This window comes from Nestor notabilis, unplaced genomic scaffold, assembly GCF_000696875.1.
Source record: "Nestor notabilis isolate BGI_N333 unplaced genomic scaffold, ASM69687v1 scaffold18309, whole genome shotgun sequence".
NCBI lineage: Eukaryota > Metazoa > Chordata > Aves > Psittaciformes > Psittacidae > Nestor > Nestor notabilis.
This window is the reverse complement of record NW_009942567.1, coordinates 1487-26088: the sequence shown is the minus strand read 5'-3', so window position 1 is coordinate 26088 and position 24602 is coordinate 1487. Positions and strand designations below refer to the sequence as shown.

Here is a 24602-nt window from a genome sequence, read left to right as displayed (position 1 = left end):
GACCGGGGTCCGCGTCACCGCCTGGCCCGAGCTCCTCCGGGCAGCAACCTGACAGCTACGGAAATAGTGACACGGGAGAAAGTGCTACAGCCTGTGATGAGTGCCCCTCTTGCTGTTTACTCCTAATTTTTTCCTGTATTGCTCTCTCTCTCTGCGGAAACTGCACATTCTCAGGGCAGAATCCTGTCTTTATGCAATACCTAATTACGACCAGTTAAAATTCAGTATCACTTACATAATAAACCTTTTTTTGTGCAACTAAAAATTAATGTGTGTAATTATGTCACTTTAATTGAGCTTATATCCATATATTGTTATTATTGCATATTAGCTAGGTGCCCTTGTTAAAAATAACATCACTTTAAGCACTGTATAACATGGGGAGATAAAAAAAGGAGAGTGTCTCCTCCACAGAGCTTGGAATCAAAACAGAAGATGCAGATAAGCAGTTCAAAGGTACAGGGAGACAGGAAATGTCCCATTTGAAAACCTTATTTCATCAGTTACAGACTTACTGGAAAAGATTCAGACTAGTACATTAAGATAATCAGAGGTCCAGAAAATGCAGTTAGTGAAGAAAGACAACGGGTTTTATTTTGGCTAAAAAGAAGGCAAAAGTTACCCTTCCATTAAATGCACCAAGTTGGTTAACATCTTGCCTCTGAAAAAAAAGTACAGGGTCCTGCACCATCCCTACCACACTTGTTTAAAATAGATATTATCATATTGTGTTTAAAGAATAATAGAGAATCTGGTAGGCAAAAATTGGCATTTTTTCTTTTAAGTGCTCTTTCTGACATGTTCTGCCTTGCAGAATCAGTAGACTTGTACATATTCTTTTTCCAAAGCGTATCTCATACATAACTATACTTCTGTAAGCAAACCTCTGTCAAAACCTGTTTGTGTGGTCAGGTCTTAAAATTTGAATCTTTTCTTCTGTGGCAACAGGTCTGCTTGCATAACAGAGTAGTACTTCCGAGCATGAGTAGGGTTATTCCTTAAATTAGCGTTGCTTTAAAATATAACTAAGTGCCTACAGAATCACTACATTTGTTCCCTTTTAATATTTAGTTATGGGTGATGAGTCACTACCATTTTTTCTGGACCAAGGAACCACTAAAACATTTCAAATACCCATTGGTCACCTGGACTACAAGTTCATTGAAAAATGCACAGATGTTAAACACCTGGAAAAGATTCTCAGGATATTAAGGTAAACATTATATTTTCTTACCTTCATTACTAATTATATTAATGTTCTGTAAAATTCAGTAGAGCCTGTACCTGAATACTCTATTTGTCTTGAACCTTTTTGTGACTTTCTAATTTAAAAATTAAAATACAAAATTAATTATGTTAAAAGTGTCCAAATGATAATGCTAGAAATCCAAGTCTTGTTTTAACCATCCAAGAGATTTGAGTAACCCAATGCCAGTTTTTCTCAAATACTGCCATCTTGCCCAAGTGTGGTCATTTCAGATGCCATTCCTGTTTAACTTCTGCAGAAAATAACAGTCATTTTTTTATGAGCACTGGGCTGATAATTTTGAACTGTGTATGTATGTGCATTGGAAAGTGATTGAAGCCTAACTGGCTGGAATTTACTGGTTATAGTAAAATTCAGTTGTAACAGGAAAATAGTCCTTTGGAATCTCAGTGATGACTGTACATGAAGAGAAATATGGAAAATGCAGTGCAGTTCAGTTATTTTTTGTAACTTTTATATCTTTGTATTTTAAAGGTCTGGTGAGGAGGGATGTTATCCTGAACTTACATTGTTTTGTGAAAAGCGTATTGAGCACTTAGATCCAAGGAGCAGGGCTCTGAGAAAAGATAAGCCTGCAGCCACAGCTTCTGATTTCACAGCTGAAGAATGGGAAACAATTAATGGTGAACTGATGGTACAGTATATCTCTAATTTATAATGGTCAGTAATACAATCTCATTGATGTACCAATCTTCCTTTTCTTGTGCATGAGTAGAATGTAATTGTTTGATTACACAAGGAAGTGATCAAAAGATTATAGTGGGGGCTTTATTATTTTCTTGAGTCAGTGTCACTGAATCTTTAATCCCCTTTTCACAGACTTTTTTTAGTAGATTCTTTTTATTCAAAAAAGCACAGTTTTTTGTCTTAATTGCTTTTCACCATTAAGAGCAGTGTATTATGAGGATAGTTACTAGTGTCATTATAGACTATGAAGTATATCTGCTTTACTGCCTTAAAGTACAGATATTTATTTCTTTTCAGAGCTGGGTAACAGAAATGAATGAAGATGATAAGAAACCACAATTCCTGAGAACAGATATACTACATGAAAGACAAGATGATTTGCCTCCTATTCGTTGTTCCGGTTATTTTCCTGCTAATCAGGTATCTCTAGTTTTCTAATGTTTGTTAATCATATGGCTTTCTAAAATCTGGAAATTTTATCTCTACAGACTTCCAGGCATTGAGCCTTTCTTACTAGTTTTATTTTGTCAACCAGGAAATACAAACCTTTTAAGTTTCTCTGCAAAAGACTAATGTGCCTCCTTAGTACTAGCATGTGTCTTGTAATAATGTTTTAATTCTGATGAAGAATTTACTCTGGAGCAAATCTCCTTAAACACCCTTTTATGTTCTTTGATTCACATTTTGAAGTGGTGTTTAATCATATGAACTAGGTTCCTTTCAGAGGAAACGATGCCGCAGAATTTTCCTCAGCTGCCAGTAGGCTTTTGTTCCATGAGACCAAACAGGAGCTAGTCCAAAATAAATACCCTTTTTATTTTGAAGTTTTGAAGTGAGAAATTTTTATAAAAGGATCCTTACAGGCCACGTGATATTTTTAATTAATTAATAATTTGACAAAAATTATTGGAATAATTATGTATTATTATAACTTTTGTTTTCCATACAAGGTTGACATGTTAGCATTATTACCCAGAAAACCTAGATACAGCTTTATGCCTTATCTGTGGTATATGATTTCCATTCCTTTTGTCCAAGCAGATGGCTTTTGAAGTAATTTAAAATTCAGTCTTTTAATACAGCAGTGCAGTTATACCACTACTAGATCAGTACTGAATAAAAAGAAACTGTTCCATAGTATGCGCTAAATTTATACCTGTAAATATAGATTTTATTTCTTTCTTGCTGATAAAGCTATGTGTAATCTTACAAATTCTAAACATTTTTTGCTAGTCAGGACTGTAATTATTATTTACATTGGCATCACATAATTTTGCAATGTGGTATCAAAGTTGGGATGATAAATTTCTACTCTGCTAGAAAGAAATCTACAAACCCTTCTGTAATTTTGTGTTGATATTTTATTGAAGGCTGTTCAGCTGGTCTGAAGCATAAAAAGTTCAGTATCTTCAATGAAGCCAATTCTGGAAATCCTCATTGACCCTAAAACAGTAGATCATACCGATGAGTACAAGTTTGGTAAATGAAAGTATCTAGTGTCTGTAACCAGATTTTATTGCTTAACTATTATTTTTGCTGCCTCATTTTTTTCCAGGACAGAACTAAAGCATTGGTTTGAAGATACTCATTTCCAAAAGACTATTGACGGGATTTCAGCAGACTTGGGTTCCTTTACCAAACACAGTTGCTAATACTGTACCAGAAAGGTTTCTGTCCTTAGATACGTCTTACGCTAAAGTGCAAGTTTTATGTTACACAAATCCTGTGATAATATCTACAGAGCCTTTATACTATTTTGGATCCTCTGAACTAAAAAGGAATACTGGTTAGCTTACACTGAATAGTAATGTCTTACACCATAACACAGAGCCCAGAGGAGAACCAAGGCCTAATTCTGTGCCATCTGAACTTCTGAACTGAAGCTAGTCCATGCTTTGATGTTTGGTCCAGAAATTGTTCATTGGGCCTCAAACCTTGTGGGATCAATGCATTGTGAGATGCGGCAAGAAAAACGACAAGGACAGAGATTTTTGTTTCAGTTCCATAGCACGCAAATGAACATTTTTCATCAAAGCCTCTTGGATGAGATGCATTGAAGTATTACTGATAGAGAAATTCCTGGCTCTCCTGGAGCCACAACTTGGTTACAGTGGTCCCAAGAATGAGACCTAGAACTTTAAAAATTGATAAGATTTTAAATTTTGAGTAAATTCTTCTGCCTTACTCCTTAAAAGAACACAGAATCCTAAAATCAGAGAATGATTTGAGTTGTAAAGGACCTTGAGATCATCTAGTTCCAACTCCCCTGCCACAAGCAGGGACACCTTCCACTAGACCAGGTTGCTTCAAGCCCCATCCAACTTGGCCTTGAACACTGTCAGGGATGGAGTGTTCACATGCTGTAGTTTTCTCCTTAAATTAAAGTTGCATTAGTAAATACCTTAAATGAGTTTTCTTCAGAGAGTTTCACTATTTTTTGTTCATTTAAGAGAAAGACTTATGGTTTGAAAAAAAGATTTCATATTTATTAAATTACTGAATTTGTAATATAAACCAGGATGTAGAATGGTAATTCATGTTTCAGGAAGCCATATTTAGGAGTTACCTCCTCCAAACGTGTTTAGACAAAATGTATTTCTTATTTTGTCTAATTTATCATAGAATCATAGAATGGCTTGGTTTGGAAAGGATCTTAAGATCATCTAGTTCCAGCCCCCCTGCCACGGGCAGGGACGCCTAACATTAGCCATGTTGCCCAAGGCTCTGTCCAACCTGGCCTGGAAGCTTCTTGAAAGACTAAGAGCATTAATGAGTAATTCTGAAGTTACATACTGTAAAAGTTTGTGTAACCTAACATTATAGTCAGAAGTGTTTACAGGAAGGGCTACATTTGCATTATGTAAATTGTGGTGTTTACTTCCAACTGCAGAGGTATTTCCTTGTTACAGTGTCACCACTGGTAAACCTAGTTTAAGAGGTTGTTGCTTGTTTCTTTGGTCCAGTTTATCATGTGCTCTCTTGAATTGGTACATATATTTGGGGATTGTGCTGCAATTTCTATCAAATTGTTTGTCTGATCCCAGATAATTGTAAATCTGCAACTCTACAAACAATTACACTGCAGCTCAGTAAATGCTGGATTGCAAGGTAAGAGGAGGGCTGAATGGCCAGGACAGAGTAGGTGGGAATATTTTGAACTGAGTGTTCTACTGTGGAATACCTGTTTGGAACCACACCTTGCTATTAAGTATTGTTGAAGTCAACAAGAAGGGAGGGACATAGCAGAAATACAGTCTCAGGACAGGGGTAGAAGAGGTGACAAAGGCGCCAGCTATGGAAATAGGTGCCATTAGTGTAGGAGATGGGTTGTGATACAAGCCAGTTGAATTTGTTATTGGGACTGATTGTTGCAGGAAGGTCCTAAGGATAAATTTTAGGTAAGGCAACCCTCAATGATGGAGCTTGTCTAAAAACTAGAATGAGTGTAAATTATTTTGGGAATTAGCTTCAGAGGAGTGTGAAATAGTCAAAAGAAGTCCAGACACTATTTTGAAGTCGAAACGTTGTAAATTTGTTGTGAGGGTTCCAGGGACAATCGTAATCTGTTCATTGCATTATCTAAACCAAGGTTATTGTTTCAATCTCAGTGCCAAACACCTCACCATAAGGCTGTGTTTTCCCAACACTGAGTTGCCCCTTGCTGTGTTGAAAGGATAGTTTGCAAGGTGGCAGCACAAGATACTAATTGGGAAGAGCAGTATCCTATCTGAAAATTTTATCCGATTCCTCTGTGATATGTAACTGGCCAGTGGAGGTAAGTATGAGGCTGAAAAACTCCTCAGATTACCAGGATATGTGACATACGTGAAGATTGTCTTTAAAGCAAGACAAATAAAGTTTTCAAGACTATGCTGAGAAGACTCATGAATAGTGTCAGTTACTAGGAATATGTATTGCAGAAACAAAACAAAAAAAAAGCTGTGAATTTCCACTTCAAAAACTTGTTTTAGAGGCTGGCTGTTTCTCTTTCAGAACAAAAATTTACAAAACAAAGAAAGAAACAAGAAAAACATACCACGGGATTACAGTGAATGGGACAAGTATGTTAAATCCTTTTTTTATATATATGTATATTTAGTCTTATTTATTTGTTAAAGGAATATTGATTGTTCCAATTAACAGTTTTACCTGTCTTTTCTGGGGCGATGGCAAGGGGGTGAGTCAGGCATTTTTCTTGGTTTGGTTGGTTTTAACCAGAAGGGACGAGGGAGAGAGGAGATAATGTATTAAGCAGGAGAAGCATACACACACAAAAGAAACCAACACAAGGAAAGGAGATAAGATTCATAATCTTTTTCCTAAGTAGTCATGGATAACTGAACACAGCCTTTAACTCTCTTTTCCTTTGGTTTATAACGGAAAGTAAACCTTTCTATTAGTAGAGGAGTCTTGCTATGCGGCATTATTAAGTCTATTATTTTTATTAATTTAAGGTTCGATGTGGAAAAGGAGTGTTCTAAAATTGATGAAGGCTGCGAAGAAAGTAACTCAAAAGCAAGATTATTTAGCAGGCCAAGTCTACCTATAATCAAAAAGAAAATAGACACAACTGGTAATGTCTTAGAAACATACAATTTTTCTTTAATTGTAATACTGTGTTGTAGAGTGTGAATGCAAACCAAAGCAGCATATTACAGAGTTAAAGGTGTCTTTATCTGCTTCTCAGCCCCTAGAGATGCTAGAAGTTGTCAAGAGATCAGCTGAACCTGAAGCCGTATTTAAAGAAAATCTAGGTGTTAATAATCAGTTAAATATTTATGTTGTGTTTAGGTTGAGAGTGGGTGGTAAAGTAGTAGAGCATACATCTGCTATTACAAACCGATGGCAGAGGTTAGCTGAGTGCTTTCATCTTGCGCTCTGAATGCTCATGGGAAGGATTTATTTTTAGAATCATTCAGAATAATTTTTATTTTTGAAAATAAAATACAAATTTGTCTTTTAGTAAGTCGTGTTCTTTTAAAAAATAATTAAGATTATGGCATTCAAAATATTTTAGCTGATAGCTTTTTGATTGCATCTGTACCAGTTGTTAGTTGTTGTTATGTATAAATATTTATTTTTCTAGGCATGACAAAGAAAGAGAAGATTTTTATTGCTACTCGTGAAAAAGAAAAGGGCAATGAAGCCTTTGCCAGTGGTGATTACGTGGAAGCAGTGACATATTACACTCGGTGAGTAAATACTGTTGTGTTCTTTCACTTTAATGGCTGTTACTTGTGAATATTATTTTTAGAGCAATGTAATTAAAGCAACTTCTTACTGAAGCAAGTAGTGACAATTAGATTATTTTAGAAAAGGGCAGAAAGGTTTGACAGAAGAATCCTTAAAGCACTGTTGCATCCTGATACTAATTTTTATTTATCAGGAAGAGAAATGGTTAAATAGTGACGGGATGTAATTTGCAGGTGTCACAAACTTCTTCAGATTTTTCAAACCCCGTGAGATTCAAAGGCAAGTTTACAAAAATAAAAGGATAAGCAGTGTGCTGAGAAACTAAATTCATTACAAATTAATTCTAATAAACCATACTGGTAGGATTGCCTCAACTGGTAATAAGTAAAATTGATTTAATAACCTCTTCTTAGGGGAAAGAAAAATCACTGTGTACAGCTTCACCATGATACTGTCTGTTATTAGCAGCAGTCCAGGCAAAGAGTATATAAACACAGGATTAAAAAAAATGAGACTCTTTCAGGTTACTTACCTTATTTAGGAAACTCATTCCACTAAATGGAATGAGTGGATGCTCAGTAGACTACATTCAGGCTTTGGCTTCATATAAATAGAGGTTGTTGCTACAAGGACCTCTGCTGTACTTGTTTCAAAAGAAGAAAAGTTCAAGATGGACAGAATAGAGAATGCCAGGAAGAGAAGGATAGTGTTTCAGTTATGGTATTTGAATGGAGGTTTGGGGAGAACTAGATTTTTTTTCTCTCTCATAGCATTCAACATGATGCTGTTTATACAAACCAGGATTTTCACGAGACCAACATTTGTTTATCATTTGTGAATTACCCATTTTGAGACACCAGAGGTCTGACTTGGAAAAATACTGACTGCTCACCCATTAAACTAACATAAAAGGAAACTCAATTTTGTGTTTAACTCTGTGCTTTGATATGATAACAACTTAAAAAAACCCAGAAATTCTAGAACTGTCAAAGTTGCTGCTTAGAAATTGAGAGCATATGGGAATCTTGGGGTATTAATTCCAGTGTAGATTGAGGTTATGATATGGCACTACTGTGAGATGAAGTGTTAAGATAATTCATGGGCTATGATATTATAGTGGGGCATCCTTAAAAACCATTTATAAGGAAGTTAAGGCATCTGAGGTCAGTACAGACAACTATGGAGAAAATAATGAAAATAATAAAATTGTGTGCATCAGCAATAAAATATTAAACAGATTTATGTTTAGGAAGCACCATTCAGACTGTCACTGAAAGAGGCAGGGTTTTGTAGAACAGCTTATGCAAATTTACCCGGTGATTGTTGATGTGTATATATATATGCACAAAGGTACTGATATTTATAATGCACAGATATTGTTTAAACTGAGGCATTTGGTGTTTGTATTTTTGTTCTTGCCCTGCAGCATTAATAAGTTTTTCTCTTTTTTTTGTTAATACATGAACATGAATATAAAATCCATAGCTATATTTCATATACAATAAATAGCATTCAAATTCACAATGTAAAAACAAGTTGACATCTCTGCTTTTGGGGCATAAACAAGGTATTAATGAGTAAGGATGGGCAGAATCCTCCTAATGTAGAGTTTTTCCATATTCAGTGCCCATGGGGCATTGTACACCTTCTGAAATACATGACATTGGCACTGCATGCAGTTAATAACTGGGTGCTTTTCTAATACCATCTGAAAATTCCTATTGTCTTACATTTAGAAATATTTAAATAAAACATATTTTGGAGTGAATTGATGAACGTCTGAAGGGGTTACCTGTATATGGCTAAAATGGAAAAAGTAGAGTTCTATATAAAAATAATCAGGGTACGGTTATTCATTCTGTTTGTCTGGTAATGAGGCCTACAATTCTAAGCTGAACAGAGAAACTACTTCCTATTTTACAAAAAACAAACCTCTCTCATTTCTGAAGAGAGTCAAAACTTTTGCAGAGGATATGCTCTGACATAATTCTATTGTGCTGATCTGATTTTAAAATAAATGGATCTTGCCTATTTTTCTGCATACCTCTAGTGAAATTACTCTGTTTAGTAATTTTAGTTATACTGCAGAATTACAGAATAATTTAAGTTGGAGCAAGCTCTAAATAATATTTGGGGTGCATTGTCTCTCAAAGCAGGGCCAAGTTAGATCAGGTTACTCATGGCTTTGTTCAAGTAAGTTCTTAATATGTCAAGGTTGGAGATTTCACAACCTCTCTGGGCAGCCTTTTGCAGAGGTTAACTACCCTTAGAGTAGTTTTTTTCCCTAAAATGTTACCAGAAATTCCCTTTTGCAACTTACATCTGTTGCCTTTTGTCCTAACAGCATGCACTTCCGAGAAAGAGTGGCTCTGTCTTCTCCATATCTTCCTGTTAAGTAACTGAAAATTGTTCTTGCAAAGCTGCTTTCTAGCTAGTTGGCACCCACATGTACTGTTGCTGCTGTTTCAGGTGCAGGATTTTTTGATTGCCTTTTTGAACTTCCTGAGAAGCCTGCCAGCCCATTCCTCTGGCCTGTTAAGGTCCCTCTGACTGGAGTTCTGTGATCCAGTGTATAACTGACCATTCCCTCCAAGCTTTGTATCACTGACAGACTTCTTGGGGGTGCCTTCTGTTCACAGAATGACAGAATGGTTTGGGTTGGTAGGGACATTAAAGATCATCTAGTTCCACCCCCCTGCTACAGGCAGGGACACCTCCCATTAGACCAGATTGCTCAAAGCCCCATCCAGCCTGGCCTTGAACCCTTGCAGGGATGGGGCAGCCACAGCTTCTCTGAGCAACCTTTGCCAGTGCCTCACCACCCTCACAGTGAAAAATGTCTTCCTTATATCTCTTGCAGTATGCTGTCACGCTGGAACTTCCCTATTGGCCCCTGTTCATGGTGGACAGAGTCCTTCTTGCTAGGTTAGCAAGAGTGTGGGCAAAGATTCTCGTGTACTACTTTGTCTTATGCATCCCAGTTGTCCTTGTTCCTCAGAGATGGTCCTGTTGTTACAGAAACTAAAGCCCTGCCTAGAATACTAGCCACATAGTCAAACCTGGAAAATTCATCCATTGCTACCTGAGTCTTTCCCTTTTAAAAGCAAGATCAAGGAGAAGCCCATGTGCCCCCCTCATCATAACTTCCAGAGCTCTGTAGTTACTCTTGATACTCTCAAAGATTTCATTTGACAGTTTTATTCAAGACTACATGGATGGTAGCAAGAGGTAACAGTTTAAGTGATAGGTGAGCCATGGCATCTTTTCTGCAACTTCTCAGATCTAAGCCCTGGCAAGCAACAGACCTCTGAAGATGGTAAATCTAGTTGGTGGATGGTTGCCTCTGGTCTCACAAGAGGGAGTTTCTAACCACTATTGTGGTTAGAATATCAGTATTAATATTGTTACAATACTGTTTTCAGCTTCTAATAGTGAAGTGTTTCTACATTTAGGCTTTCTAGCTATGAGCCTACCATGGTCAATATTCCCTTTTTCAGAAGTATATCAGTAATACCCACTGCAGCTGCATATAATAACAAAGCTCAAGCAGAAATCAAACTGCAGGACTGGGACAGTGCTTTGCAGGACTGTGAGAAGGTACTAGATATGGAACCTGGCAACATAAAAGGTAAAGGAGAACATAAACTTGCCCTTCTATGTGTTATTTTATTTCTAGCAAATAAAATGGTACATGTCTATTCATGTTGTTAGTTGACTTAACTGAGCTTTAGATCAGGTCCAAGTATGAAGAAGGAAACAGAGTAGCTCCCTGAAGTAATTTTAACAATATTTCTGAGGTCAGGGAAGTTTAATGCAGTTCATGCTGTTGATCTGTAATGGGTATTCCTATGTGGTAGCATGGGGCTAACTCATTTTTCGTATGATGACTTAAGCTCTCTACAATTCAGGCAATGCATTGTTTCCATAATACTCACACTAAAGTTTTAATTACTTTAAAAGCAAGATGAAAACAATGAAAGTTGTTTATTTAATCTTTTCTGAAGGAACTGGCTATATATGCATGGGCAGAGGGGAAGAGTTGGAAAAATGTAAAAAGATGCTTAACAGTTCATGTTTGGCATCTCAAAAGGTGTCGTGAAATTGCATCATTAAAAATGATCAAGAGAACAGAGACTGTATTACTAATACAGTCATTATGAACTAAATGCAGAATTTTAAAAACTGGTTTTCACTTGTCTAGAAAAAGTGTATTTTTATCCACTTTATGCTTCAAATACATAAATAATACACTTTGTTCCTTTGTAGCTCTGATGCGTCGTGCCACTGTACACCGTCAGCTGCAGAATTACCAGGCAGCTATAGAGGATCTGAACAGAGTATTACGTGTTGAACCAGAAAACGCTATAGCTAAGGTAAAGACAAATGAGTTGACTATGACTAGCAAGAGGTTGTATGCAGTTGTAGATGAAGTGTGTACAGCTTACATTGTTTGATTTGAATATGAGTTTTGAGGATGTGCTCTACTGTGACAACAGTCACTTTCTCCACACTATATAGGTACCTGTGTTGGAAATTAGGTAGTTGAATGTGACCAGACCTTCAGTCTGCTGAAGTACCTTCACTACTTAATTGTGAGAACTTGTAGGCACTCAAGTCTTCTCTACTAATGTAATTTAGGTGCCTGAATTTTTGATGATGAACACGATTACAGTATTAGTGTCTTCACTGATCAAAGTTATTTGGACATTTGGCTCAAAAAGATCTACCGGGATACGTATATTTAATTTTGACAAGTAATTCGCAAGAAAAAATCAAAAGAGATGCTAAGCTTTTATTGTTGTAGTGGTGAAGTTAACCCAAAAGGAGAGTACCCGGGTTCTGTCCTCAGTTCAGCATGATGTTATGTATCTTTATTTCTCACCTCCAGGCTAGAATGAAAAACCTTTCATACCTTCTGATGAACCTGGACTTTCCTTAGCCAGTTTTGGATCTAAGAAAGCCTAAAGCTTTCTTTGGAAACTCAAGGTCAGGATGTGATCCTTGTACTACTATTACTTCAGCTAGTTAGGAGAGGATTATTTGTGTCCTTTCTTTGGTATCTTCTTAGGGGGGGTTTGTGGCTTAGAACCTAAGCGTTGCATTTGGACTCTGTGTGTCCTGAGAATCTTCAGTACTAGGCAGTTCTGATACTAAATGTCTCTTTGTTAATTAGGAATCCAACAAACTGCTACCCTCCCATTTTTATTTTTTTTTACATATGAATTCTGGATGCTGTGCAACTGCCTCATCACCTGAATTCTGTTCAGCTTTTGTTGGCACATTTTGAGCTGCTAGCATCTTGCTGATTGCTACTTCTTTCCATGGAGTTATTTGATCATTGCTATTGCTTGCACCACTGAGGGAGGTCCAAGCCTGTTAGGTCAAATTCAGAGTAGCCCTGCGGAGGACTTGGGGGTGTTGGTTGTTGAGAAATTCGACATGAGCAGGCAGTGTGCGCTTGCAGCCCAGAAGGCCAACCGTATCCTGGCCTACATCAAAAGCCCGGGGACCAGCAGGTCAAAGGAGGTGATCCTGCCCCTCTACTCTGCTCTTGTGAGACCTCACTTGGAGTATTGTGTCCAGTTCTGGTGTCCTCAACATAAAAAGGACATGGAGCTGTTGGAGCAAGTCCAGAGGAGGGCTATGAGGATGATGAGGGCTGGAGCACCTCCCGTATGAAGACAGGCTGAGAAAGTTGGGGCTGTTCAGCCTGGAGAAGGGAAGACTGCGTGGAGACCTCATAGCAGCCTTCCAGTATCTGAAGGGGGCCTACAAGGATGCTGGGGAGGGACTCTTCATTAGGGACTGTAGTGGTAGGACAAGGGGTAATGGCTTCGAACTTAAACAGGGGAAGTTTAGATTAGATATAAGGAAGAAGTTCTTTACAGTGAGAGTGGTGAGGCACTGGAATAGGTTGCCCAAGGAAGTTGTGAATGCTTCAACCCTGGCGGTGTTCAAGGCCAGGTTGGACAGAGCCTTGGGCAACCTAGTTTAGTGTGAGGTATCCTTGCTCATGGCAGGGGGTTGGAACTAGATGGTCTTAAGGTCCTTTCCAACCCTAACTATTCTATGATTCTATGATTCTAAATTCACCACATTCAGCATTCATCCCTTTTAGAGCATTCTTGGAGCTAAATTCCTGTCCAGAATAGTTCCTGAGTTTCACATCAACCAAAGGAATCAACCTGCCTGATTTCCCCCCACTTCTTTCTTTTTAAACACCTGTCTCTAGATTTGAATTCTAAAAGGGCTTTTGAGGAGGTTTTTACGTCTACAAGGTTGAACCACTAAATAGCTTGTGAGTCTGTGTTGACAAACTCCACAACAGTCTTTGTGAAAAGATTATCAAATCGGCTGCTCTGAGACTTGTTATAATATCAGACATAAGGTACTCATTTTGAGTACCCTTCCAGAGATGTAAATACATTAGTAGCTTTGCTGAGCAATGCTTCTGTAGCTGAAAACAGATGTCTGCACTTTGTTCTTATCTGTGCCAGCTATTATGCCTTGGCTGAAACATGTAGAAGTGACAAGTACTCAGCAGTGAGTTTTTTCAGTTGCTCTTTGCTTGGAGGATCCTTAAAACCCTCTTGAGATAAATATGAATGTATTGAACACACGCGTAGCGTTAACGTTTATGTAGAGAGTCACTCATACCAAAGGTAAATTGGTTGTCACTAACTGGAATTCTTCAATATACTTTGTTCACATGAATCATTGCTTGTTGCTGTCCTGGTTTTATCTTTTCCTTGAGGAAGTGAGTACTGAAATGGCATTTCCTTTTACAGCATTGAATTAAATTCAGAATAGTGCATAATGTTGGGTCTCTGCTCTGGAAGTGTAAAGTACAGTTGGAGTATTCAAAATGTTTATGGAATGAGAGACAGTTTGGTCATCTAATTTGCAGTTCTTACAAGAGGAGCAAACCTTTTCATTATTCAACAGTGTCCTTTTGTTAACTGCTAGAAACCATAGAATAAATTTTGATAAACTGATTTCAGGCTTTTTTGAGATTCTGGAAGCAATCTGTTTTCCACTGGAAATAATCTGTTTTCTTACTCTTCTGAGGAGACCATGCCAGATACTGCAATAATGCAATTTGCCTTTTTTTTTTTTTTCCCTCTGAGCTTTTGTTGTTTGTGTTTTGTTGGTTGTTTCTTTTTTTTTTCATCTTCCTTAAACAGTTAATTCAAGAAAAATACTTGTGTGATATTGTCGTGGTTCAAACCCAGCCGGCAACTTGGAACCACGCAGCCGCTCGCTCACTCCCCCCCTTTTCCTTCCTCCCCCCGCTCCCGGAGGGATGGGGAGGAGAATCGAAGGAATGTAACTCCCACGAGTTGAGATAACAGCTCTCCAGTAACTAAGGTATAATACAAACCACTACTGCTACCAGTAATAATGATAAGAGGAATAACAAGGGAAAAGGACACAACCGCTCACCACCCGCCGACCGATACCCAGCCCGACCCGAGCAGCGATCTGGGCCTTCCGGGTAACTCTCCCCAGTTTATATACTGGGCATGACGTGCTGTGGTATGGAATACCCCTTTGGCCAGTTTGGGTCAGGTGTCCTGCCTCTGCTTCCTCCTGGCTTCCCCTCCTCTCTGGCAAAGCATGAGACTGAGAAAGTCCTTGGTCAGAGTAAACATTACTTAGCAACAACTAAAAACATCGGTGTTATCAGCGTTGTGCCCAGACTGAAAGTCAAAAACACAGCACTGCACCAGCTACTAAGAAGGAGAAAAAATGACTGCTGTAGCTGAACCCAGGACAGATATCTTCTGAGTTTCCAAAAGACAGAAATTGAGTGTTAAATTGAGTGTTAATCTCTGTTTTGATACTGAATCTTGGAAAAGTGACATCATGTTATTTTTCCTGTGTTTTTATATTGCAGAAAAATCTGCTAGAGATTGAAAAGAAACTGAAAGGTTTAAAACCTGTATCTAAGACTCAAGGCAAAGGAAAAAGAATACTTATTCAAGACATAGAGAATTCAGAAAGTGATGAAGGAAGAGGGGAAAATACAGAACGTGAAAGAAGCAGTGAAAATAAAAGTAATGTCATGTCATTTCCTATTTAATTTTAATCTAAGGAAGAAATCTGTGCCTTTGTTGTTGCCATCTTTATTCACACAATTCATCCATTTTTGCTTGCAAAGAATTTTTCCTGTTTAAAGACTAAAGTTACATTCACTACATAAAGTAAATTTGAGTGAAATCTAGAATCCAGTTTTATTACACATCTTTGGAATTATTTCTAGAAGGGGTATAACAGAGACAGATGGAAAATGTTGCTGTAGATCACCTACTTCCGTATGTAATCTGACACCTATCCTTTGGTGTGGATCCAGTTGGGAATGTTCTCTGGTGTTAGAGAACATGATGTGTTGCTTAGCTGTTTCTCTCACATAGATCTCCTGCCTTCCCATCATTGCATTTTTGTTCTGCATATTTCTTCCCATAACTGGATCAGAGGGTATAAAAATAATCAAGTGGCGTGTAATTTGGTTATTTTGCTGCTGTTTGTTTTGAAATCTATCAGTTTTTGTGTTTTTTAACCTAAGACATCATCTGGTCTGAAAGTACGTATTAGAGGCAAACAACGTGTAATTCTTGTACTGTATATAGTTCACAAGCAGCTGAAGTGCAGCTCCTGTTCCTGGATTAGTGTGTGAATAACTGCAAAACTGCTGAGATGAAACTACTGGTATAATCAGAATCCATGACTTGTAGGAGGAAGGGAAGCAGTTGGGGCTACTGAGGCTTGCACTGGCAGGTTGTTTTTAGATTCAGCTGCATGTCTAGGCTCCAACCTCTGACAGAGTGACATCCCTAGGTTGATTCCCACCCTTTCTCCTTTCTGTTGGTTCTTTAAGGTAGTGTGGCATGACAGCTGTGACTTCTGTGTTTTCTGTTACCTATGTAGTTCTTTATCTTGAAATTAAATCAGTGTGTGGGTTTTACAGATTAATTGTAAATATTAAACTGTACATGTATGAGTTAATAATGCATTATTTGCAAAGAAATTTAAGGAAAATATATTTTTCAAAATCAGTAGGTATCTACTAAGTCACTTCAGCTAAAACCCTGGAAGAAAGCACAGGTCATGTCTTTAGTCTTAAATACTACTTAACTTGGGGCTGCTTTCATTGGGAACATTCAGATGACTAAGTGCCTTCTAGCTCCATAGGAAGACTTCCATTCTGTTGATGAAAGGTTAGGCTTTTAAACAGAAGATTATCAAGTGATGTCAATGTTGCATATGTTCATGTAAGTATTTCTGAGATTTAGGAGACAAGCACCTTCATAGATTACTCTGTTTTCAAGTACAGCTGAAAGCAAATACAAACTCAGTTCAGTTATCGAATAGATTTGGTATGTTCCATGAATCTAACAGCAATAAATAGACTAAACATTTTATATGTCTTTTCTATACATCTAGTCATGTAGTCACAGTCAGTCCAGTAGTGCATGTAGTCCAGTCATGTAGTCACATTGATTTCATATTCCAGTTGGTAAACCTCGTGCATTCCTACTAAACTTATAACATGGAGATGGGAAGAAAAACAGCAAAATATTTTTGTTTTCTTTAGCTCTGAAGAGCTGATTTCTCAGACAAAGCAGTATAAATGAAGACTGTAGTTGCTCTTCATCTTCTATGTAACTGACAGATAAAGTAAATAAAATCCTTTTTGTACAATTGAAACAGAAAATTGCTTATGTCTTAAAGACTGTAAAAACTAGTATTCAGGCACTGTAAAAACTAAAAATTGTTTATGTATTTGACAAAGCGCCTGATATTTTGACATGTTTATAAAGTCATAATCTGAAGTGATAAATATGGTTTACAGATAAATATATTTTAAATAGCCCTTGTAATTCATAAAAAATTGCTGACCATATATGGCAAAAAAGTAAAAAAAAAAAAAAAAAAAAAAGGAAATTAATCTGTGGAGATTTGGACCATTCCAGTTGCCTTCACATATAGCTAGTCCCATGTGCTTAAAAGACTTGGAAATGGTTTCTGGCTTCATAATAGGTGAATTAACTGTGAACTGAACTTAGGTAAATTGCTTTTCATTCTGCCACCATTATTTTTGTGTTATGCTTCTGGAGGATAAATACTTTGTATAGCTGGAAATGAATTTTAAATGAAAGACAATGTCATCCATTTAAAAAAAAAACCAAACAAATATTCCTTTTGGAGCATTCAGTAGCTTTTGTTTTATGACATTCCTTCCAATTTGTTATTTTAATAGTAACATGAATTAAAATTCTGGCTAGTATGTATTTGCTGTCATTCTAGTCAAAATCCTGCCCACACTTTTCAGTATCTTTCTTTAACTTTTCTTTGGAATTTTTGGGGGTTTTTTTAGGAAAAGTTTTTAGGTGATGATTTTTTTTTTTTTTAGGACAATTCTGCTTTCATTAATATATTTCTCTGCAGAGACCAATACAGGAGTAGTGTTCATGTTATTAAGACTGAAAGCGAAAAACAGAATTAGATTTGAGAAATGTCTGTGCAATTTTGTGCATGGTGTTTACTCAGTTCAGAAATACTGAGGCAGTTTGCATAACCTGACAGCTAAACCAGTTAACTATTACTACTTGTATTATCAGGGGTATTCCAAAGGCTATAAATGTCTCCTGTCAACCCAGGATCAGTTCTGAGCACTTTATCTTCAGGAAATTTTATCCTGTGTTCAGGAAATGATGTTCACATTAATGACATTCACGTCATTATCTGTCATTATTCACGTATTATCTCCATTTCTTGCTTTTTCTGTGGCAGAGGAAGTTGGGTTCTGCTTCTAGAGTGTTTCACTGTGTTTTCTATAATCTTGTCAAATCACCTGTTCGTGACATTTAAAATGTTGGGGTTCCCCCCCCCCCCCTTAATTTTACTAGAAGGTGTACAGGGTATTTGTCTGTTTTGGTGGATGTAAAATGAAAAGTATTTTAGCATGTATCCTAAGGAAATTACTATTATATGATCACTGTCTTCACTCATCTGCCCAGCTAGCTTTTTTCCCTCATCCTCTCAATGAAATAGACTTTAAACCTTTTTGGCATATTTGGCACTGCTAATTTGCATGGATGGATGGATGTCTCAAATAGAAATAGTTTACTTTAAGTTTTATGAAAGAGTCTATGTGAGTAGAATAGTTGTATCCTATCATTATTCCCGCTGTGTAGCATGAACTTATTATTAAACATGGTATTTCAAGACAGAGACCACAGCTAGGAAGGGGACAGTTGGAGCTTTTGTCTATTAGGCACAAGAGAACCTATTGTTTTTAAAAATCTTATGCTTTGCCATCCTGTTCAGTTTGATTTCAGCAGCATTTTGTGCATTAAGAAAATAGTAATTCTGTAATTTGGAACAACCTGGAGTTCATCCGTATTCAATCGACTTTGTAAGTTTAGTTGAAGTCAATTGGAAGTGTCACTCCGATATACGAAGGCATGAAAAAATGCTGTTGGACAGATAAATTGGACATCAATTAAGGGAAGGTGAAATCCCAGCACCTTAGATACCAAACACAGAGTTGCCTTTGTGTGAGTATCAACAGTTAGGCTTTCTGCAGAAATCTGTATTTGAATACTGTGGTGGCAATCTGGTAGGAATTCAGGTGAAGAAGGAATGTATATGTATTAATATCTGATATCCTTATTGTGTGATTTTTCTGAATTAATAATAAAGAATAGTGGAATTTGAATAATCAGGATTATTTATAAAAGGCTTTTTGACATTATGTTTAAATGAAACCTCTTTGAGAATGATTTATAAGCTGTTATCCCTCCTATGTAGTATTTGAGAGTTTTGAAGTATGCAACATTACTGGTTTCTTAGCAGTGTGTTTTAACATGCAAGCATTTTGATTTGGTCATGGAAAATCAAAGTACCAATATTGTAATAGCCAGTATGTAAAGAGTTAATTTCAGTGTGAACTCTGTACCATTCTGACACCTCAAAACAGGGGTTCATAGTGTGCCTGGCAAGGAGAAATTACATTTCATAGTAATACCTTTTCAGTAATAATTGCAAGTAAGTTGTAACTAGGAAATTTATCTGTGTTCTTGGAAGTGTTTTCTAAGGCAAATACATCTTCATAACACTAGGATGCCTGAAGGATTTGGTAGTGTTCTTTGGCTGTACACCCCTCTTTTGCCAGGACGATAGTTTCTCCTGATGATGCAAGCTCTAACTCAGCTCATTAACTTCCTTGTAGGAATCGGCGTGCCAGTCAGAGGAGAGGCGGCTGCGGGAGAGGCTGCAATGGGCAATACGCAGAGAAAGTTTCATAGCAAAGGAGGTGGCAGTAAGGCGGAGGACAGAGAGACACAGAAGCACAAGGAATCCACTGAGAGCGGATTAAAAAAAGGCATATCAGAGAAAAATACTCAAAAGCAGTTGTCAGAGTGTGAAGGTGAAGTTAATGGCTATTTACACAGTGATCAAAAAAGTGAAAACCCTGAAGCTGAGGAGGTCTCCGGATCACTTGAAGCAGGGTCTCAGTCGGCTGGTGGCAATTCCACTTCACTTCCTCCTGCTGCAGCAAAACTAAAAAGTGAAGGAAACGAGTTATTTAAGGGTGGACAGTTTGGAGAAGCTGTGTTCAAATACTCGGAAGCAATTGAATATGTCACTGGTCTAGGTGAGTACAACACCTTATACTTAAATCTAGGGTTGTTTAGATTATTTAAAGGAAGTACAAATGAACTAACCTAGCCCATCCCTGGATTTCTGACAGGAGTTACTGTGCAGTAAATTCTTTGTCATTTTAGTAGGGGACAATTTATGTGGCACAAAATATGATGACTGACAGTACTTTAACTTCTTAGGGCGCAGCTATTTGTATTTATTTATGTATTTGAATAATTACGTATTCTAAGTGACATGATAAAGGAAAGCTGCTTACAGCTTTGCACTGTCAGTAAACTGCATCGCTGCAGTGTCACTTGCAGTATGCGAGTCTTTAATTTTTGAATGTCATGTTAGTAACCATCTTTGATTTTAATTGTAACTTCTTTCAGGAGAACAAAGTCCAGATGATTTAAGTATCTTGTACTCAAACAGAGCAGCATGTTACCTCAAAGAAGGGAACTGCAGTGACTGCATTCAGGATTGTAACAGGTAAATTGCAATCTCCCATCTAGGGCAACAACATTCCTGATGATGAGTAAACATTTTAACTGATACATTTTTATTACAGTTTGCCATAGACCAATCAATAAAGACTGATTCCCTAAATCTGATCTCTCTAAATAAGAGATCTTTGTCAGTTATGTAAACAATCACATGGAACCTAGGGGCAGAGTAGCTTTTAACTTACTGTCTTACTGTGTGAGTGCAGTTGTTAGGCTTCTTGTGTACGCAGAAATGCATAGCAGGATTAAAACGTCCAAGACAAACACAGGTTTACTTCAGTGATGCTCTGTAATAACTTACATGTAAAAGCATTGTTAAGCCAGATGGTTATCAGTGTGTTGGAAGTTGCTTTCAAGCATGTGCATGGTGTACATGTGTGCATTCTCTGTGTTTGGTTTGTTGGTTTGGGTTGGGTTTTTATTTAATACATACTTGGCATAGTTACAAACAGTAATTACGGCTGTTCAGGAATTGAGCTAAAATCCTTTCTGCTTACTGTGGCTTTTAAGGATACCAGAGTTAGAGAAGATTAGATACCTTCAGTAACTGAAACACTGCCTTCCACTAAATTATTAGTGTATTTCTAGATGTCTTTCTTTATATTTTCATAGTTAAGCTTAGTAAGACTGACGCTTAAGGTGCAAAAAAGGATCCTAAGGCAGTTAGAAATCGTACTAGTTAGTCATTTTTTTTACAGCATAACCCAACTGTTACAAATCCCAAACTAAAAATAAAGTACCTTTGTATTAATTAAATATTTCAGTTGCTGTATATATTCTGCCTGACAGAAAAGTTTCCTGAAAATATAATCTGAAAAAAAACCCCAACTTGTTAATAATATTTTGTTAAAATAGATGCAGGACCATACACAGCTGGCTGATAAAACAAGATGGTGTACTTGACAGCCATCACATTTTTCTCTTCAGGAGGTTTGAAGTATGTAAAACTTCACTTGAAATCAGTAATACAACTGGGGGTTTTGTATTCTTACCAGTTGGGAGCTTGTTTTCTTACTGCTTAATGATAGTGTCCTTAATGTCATGCATATTTTACAGATATAGAAGGAGCCATGTTGCTTAGTGAACACAACAGAGGTAGAAGTAATTTAGACTGGGAAGCAGAAGTGCAAAACTGCAAATACAAAGGACTTGGGCAATGCCAATTAAATTTTCTCTAAGCAACACAACACAAAGAATGATCAATGAATAGGTTACTTGATTTCAAAGTAAAAAGTGGTGTAGTGCTTATGTTTGTGGCATAAAAATAAGTATTGAACATTCCTCTTTTACTAAGTTTTTGCTATTTAGGGCTTAGAAGTGTATAAACCCCTCTCTGTTGGATTTCTCTCTGTCTCAAGACTTTTGATTTGGAGTGCCTTTGATTCTTATTACAGAGGGTGAAATAGAGTACTAATGTTAATTTATTTAGTACTGTAATGTGGGTTGGTCCAGGCTTTATAGTCTCATTCCACTCTGGAACTATACTTTCCCATTCCCACTGATGCTATTCTTCAGGGAGTGGCTTCCTCCGAATTTATTTATAGATGGTTATTTTTTTCTTAGTTCTTGATGTTAGGAACCTGAAATCGCATCAGTACTCTTCTGAGTTACAGAATGTCCAGCATTTTTGCAGAGGTTTGTAGGGGCTATGATGATGTGTGCTGTTGTATTTTTGAAATGCATTCAGGAACATAAAAAGAAATGGAATGCTGGTGATATTTATGAAATGGAAATTGGAAATGTTTCTTCTAGAAATCATTGTTTCTCTAGCTTTAGGAGGAGTCATGGTGCAAAGCCAGTTCACAGCCAAGGGCAGCCAGCAGCCTCCTGGGTTTCATATGAACAGGAGCACAGCCAGTGGATTGAGGGAAGTGATTATCCCCTTGTACTCAGCACTCGTTAGACAACATCTATGATAACTCCGTGTTCCCCAGTACAAGAAAGACAGTGATCAACTGGAGTGAGTTCAGTGAGGTGCCACTGAGGTGGTTGTGAACTCTTGAGCACTTGCCTGGAGAGGAGAGTCTGAGGGAGCTGGGTTTGTTCAGCTTAGAGAATGGCTTCCGGTGGTCCTAACAGCAGCCTGGCAGTACCTATGAGGAGGTTATCTAGAGGATGGATTCTGACTTGCTCTGGCAGTGGGAGGACAAGAGACAACAGGCAAAAATTAAACCACACAAGGTTGTAACTGTGTTTAAGGAGAGACCTTTTACCCTTGAACAGTGAGGCGCATAGCAGCCCAGAGGTGTGCAGAGATTCCCTTGAAGATTTTCAAGGCCCAACTGTGTAAGGCCAGAGCAACATTGTCTGATCTCAGAGCTGACCCCACGTATAGCAATGGTGATAGGCTAGGGGTAGACTAGAGATCTCTCAGCCTGAATTACGTTATGATTCCATAAAATCTAATTGGCTAGATGCATCTTAATTTCAGTATTTCAAAATTTATCTTTCTCTGTAGCAAGAATCATTGATTTATAGAAGGTAGTCTTTAAATAAAGCCTTTGTGGACTGCGTGTTCATATGACTGGAAAAGCACATGTTATTTGGGAGGAGTTGTGATTCCACAGTGTCAGGGGTTGAGCTCAGTGTTGATGAGGTACACAATCAGAAGAGTAAACAGACAAAAGGCAAAAACCTAAAAGCCAGAAATGCACAGGTGCATATTCATGTCTTACTAAATGTATTTTTTACATGCGTACTTCCATGTAAGGAAGAAGAACAGAAAATCATACAGGCAAAAGCACCATATACTTGAAATCCCCGTACATCTTGGCAGGACTTTAGAAAGATAGCTTTTGCTCTTGAGCAGCTGCCATTACATTAATCTTTTCTCGGTGCTAAAAGCAGTTTTCCAGATGGAAGATGGGGATTTGAGAATAGTAACTTGCAGAGTAAGTTGTAGTAAAAGCACTAACAATTTCAGAACTGTGTGTCAGTTGGGGTATTAATGCAAGCCTCTTAGTACCATTTTCCTTGCTTGTGTTACTGTAAGGCCCAACTGAAATAGCAGTTGTTGTGTATATCATAAAGTATTCTACTAATATTATTTCAGTTACTCTGTTTCAGTCCTGCATTTTTCTTTTTTTCCTCCAGAGCTCTGGAGCTTCAGCCATTTTCCCTTAAGCCTCTTCTGCGACGGGCGATGGCAAATGAGTGTATGGAACGATATCGACAGGCATACATTGATTATAAAACAGTCCTACAAATAGACAGCAGCATCCAAGCAGCAAATGATAGTGCTAATAGGTAAGTCCACTTAAAAAATTTCTGATATCAGTCCAAATGGAAAAGTAGAATTCAGTGTTGTTTGTTTTACATGCACTCTCAGTTCTGTACCCTTCAGGGTCAGGATCCTCACAGTGTGTTACAACTAGAGAACTGGCTGTCTCATTTGTTTTCCTGTAGCTTCAGTTTTCCTCTGCCAGCAGTAGGTCACTTTCTGTTTTAGAAAATATGTTTTAAAGGCTTTTTTCTGGCACTTCAACATGTTTTCTTTCTTAATTTTTATTTGCTGCCACGTAAAGTAGTTCTTTAAGGTCCATACCTTTTATCTGACATTTTTATTTCCTTTTCATATTAGCAGTCTTCCTGTAGCAGCAGGAGATTCATGTTAAGTGTAAATCCTGCAGCATGCTTCAGTTGTGGAAACACTGAAGGAGTTTGTTGCAGTGGTTGGCTACAAAACTTAAAGGTGTAAAAATGATAACTGAATATTATTTTAAACTGAAGTGTTAATACTTCTAACATGAATTCTTGCTGCCAAGAGAGGGTTGTCAATTTTTATAATTATATTTTAATAGTGTAAAATCAGTGTGTACACATTATAGTAACTGTGTTCTCATTTAACACATAGTAGGTATTTAAGTGCCTGAATGATTCATTTTTGCAATCCCTTTTCTTTCCTTTTTTCTTTAATGGGCAAAAAAAAAGTATTTATGAAAGCATAACAGCCATTAATTGTTGAGCAGGAACCCACACGCATGCAACTTTTAACAGTGGAATCTAGTACCTTTTTTCTTTTTTAAGGCAAAACCATGAGTACTTACCTTATTGCTTCATTAAAAAGTCCATAATATCTTTAAATTCTGCTTATTTGACCAGAGGTGGACATGATGACACTTCATCATCTCCTCTTAGAAATCTTATTTTTGATAGCAACTAGTTGTTACTGATCTCCTGTATCTGCCCCAATAATGGAGCACTTGGATTGGTGGGATGCATTAACTGCTTGTTCTGGTATCTGTGTGATTATTATACTTTTTTTTTTTATCTTCTTGGCTTATTTTATCTCTAGATACTCT

The 24602-nt window shown here is 37.3% G+C and overlaps 1 protein-coding gene across 1 annotated transcript; it reads left to right on the top strand.

Moving 5' to 3' along the window:
- The first annotated feature begins 1073 nt into the window (after window positions 1–1073).
- SPAG1 (sperm associated antigen 1) lies at window positions 1074–23551 on the top strand. Its single transcript, XM_010021467.1, has 13 exons — window positions 1074–1213; window positions 1742–1901; window positions 2252–2374; window positions 4999–5062; window positions 5970–6015; window positions 6409–6527; window positions 7041–7146; window positions 10645–10775; window positions 11414–11520; window positions 15045–15204; window positions 19383–19808; window positions 20188–20287; window positions 23395–23551. Exons 1-13 carry the CDS (start codon window positions 1074–1076, stop codon window positions 23549–23551), a joined length of 1839 nt encoding a protein of 612 aa, XP_010019769.1.
- Window positions 23552–24602: the final 1051 nt, after the last annotated feature.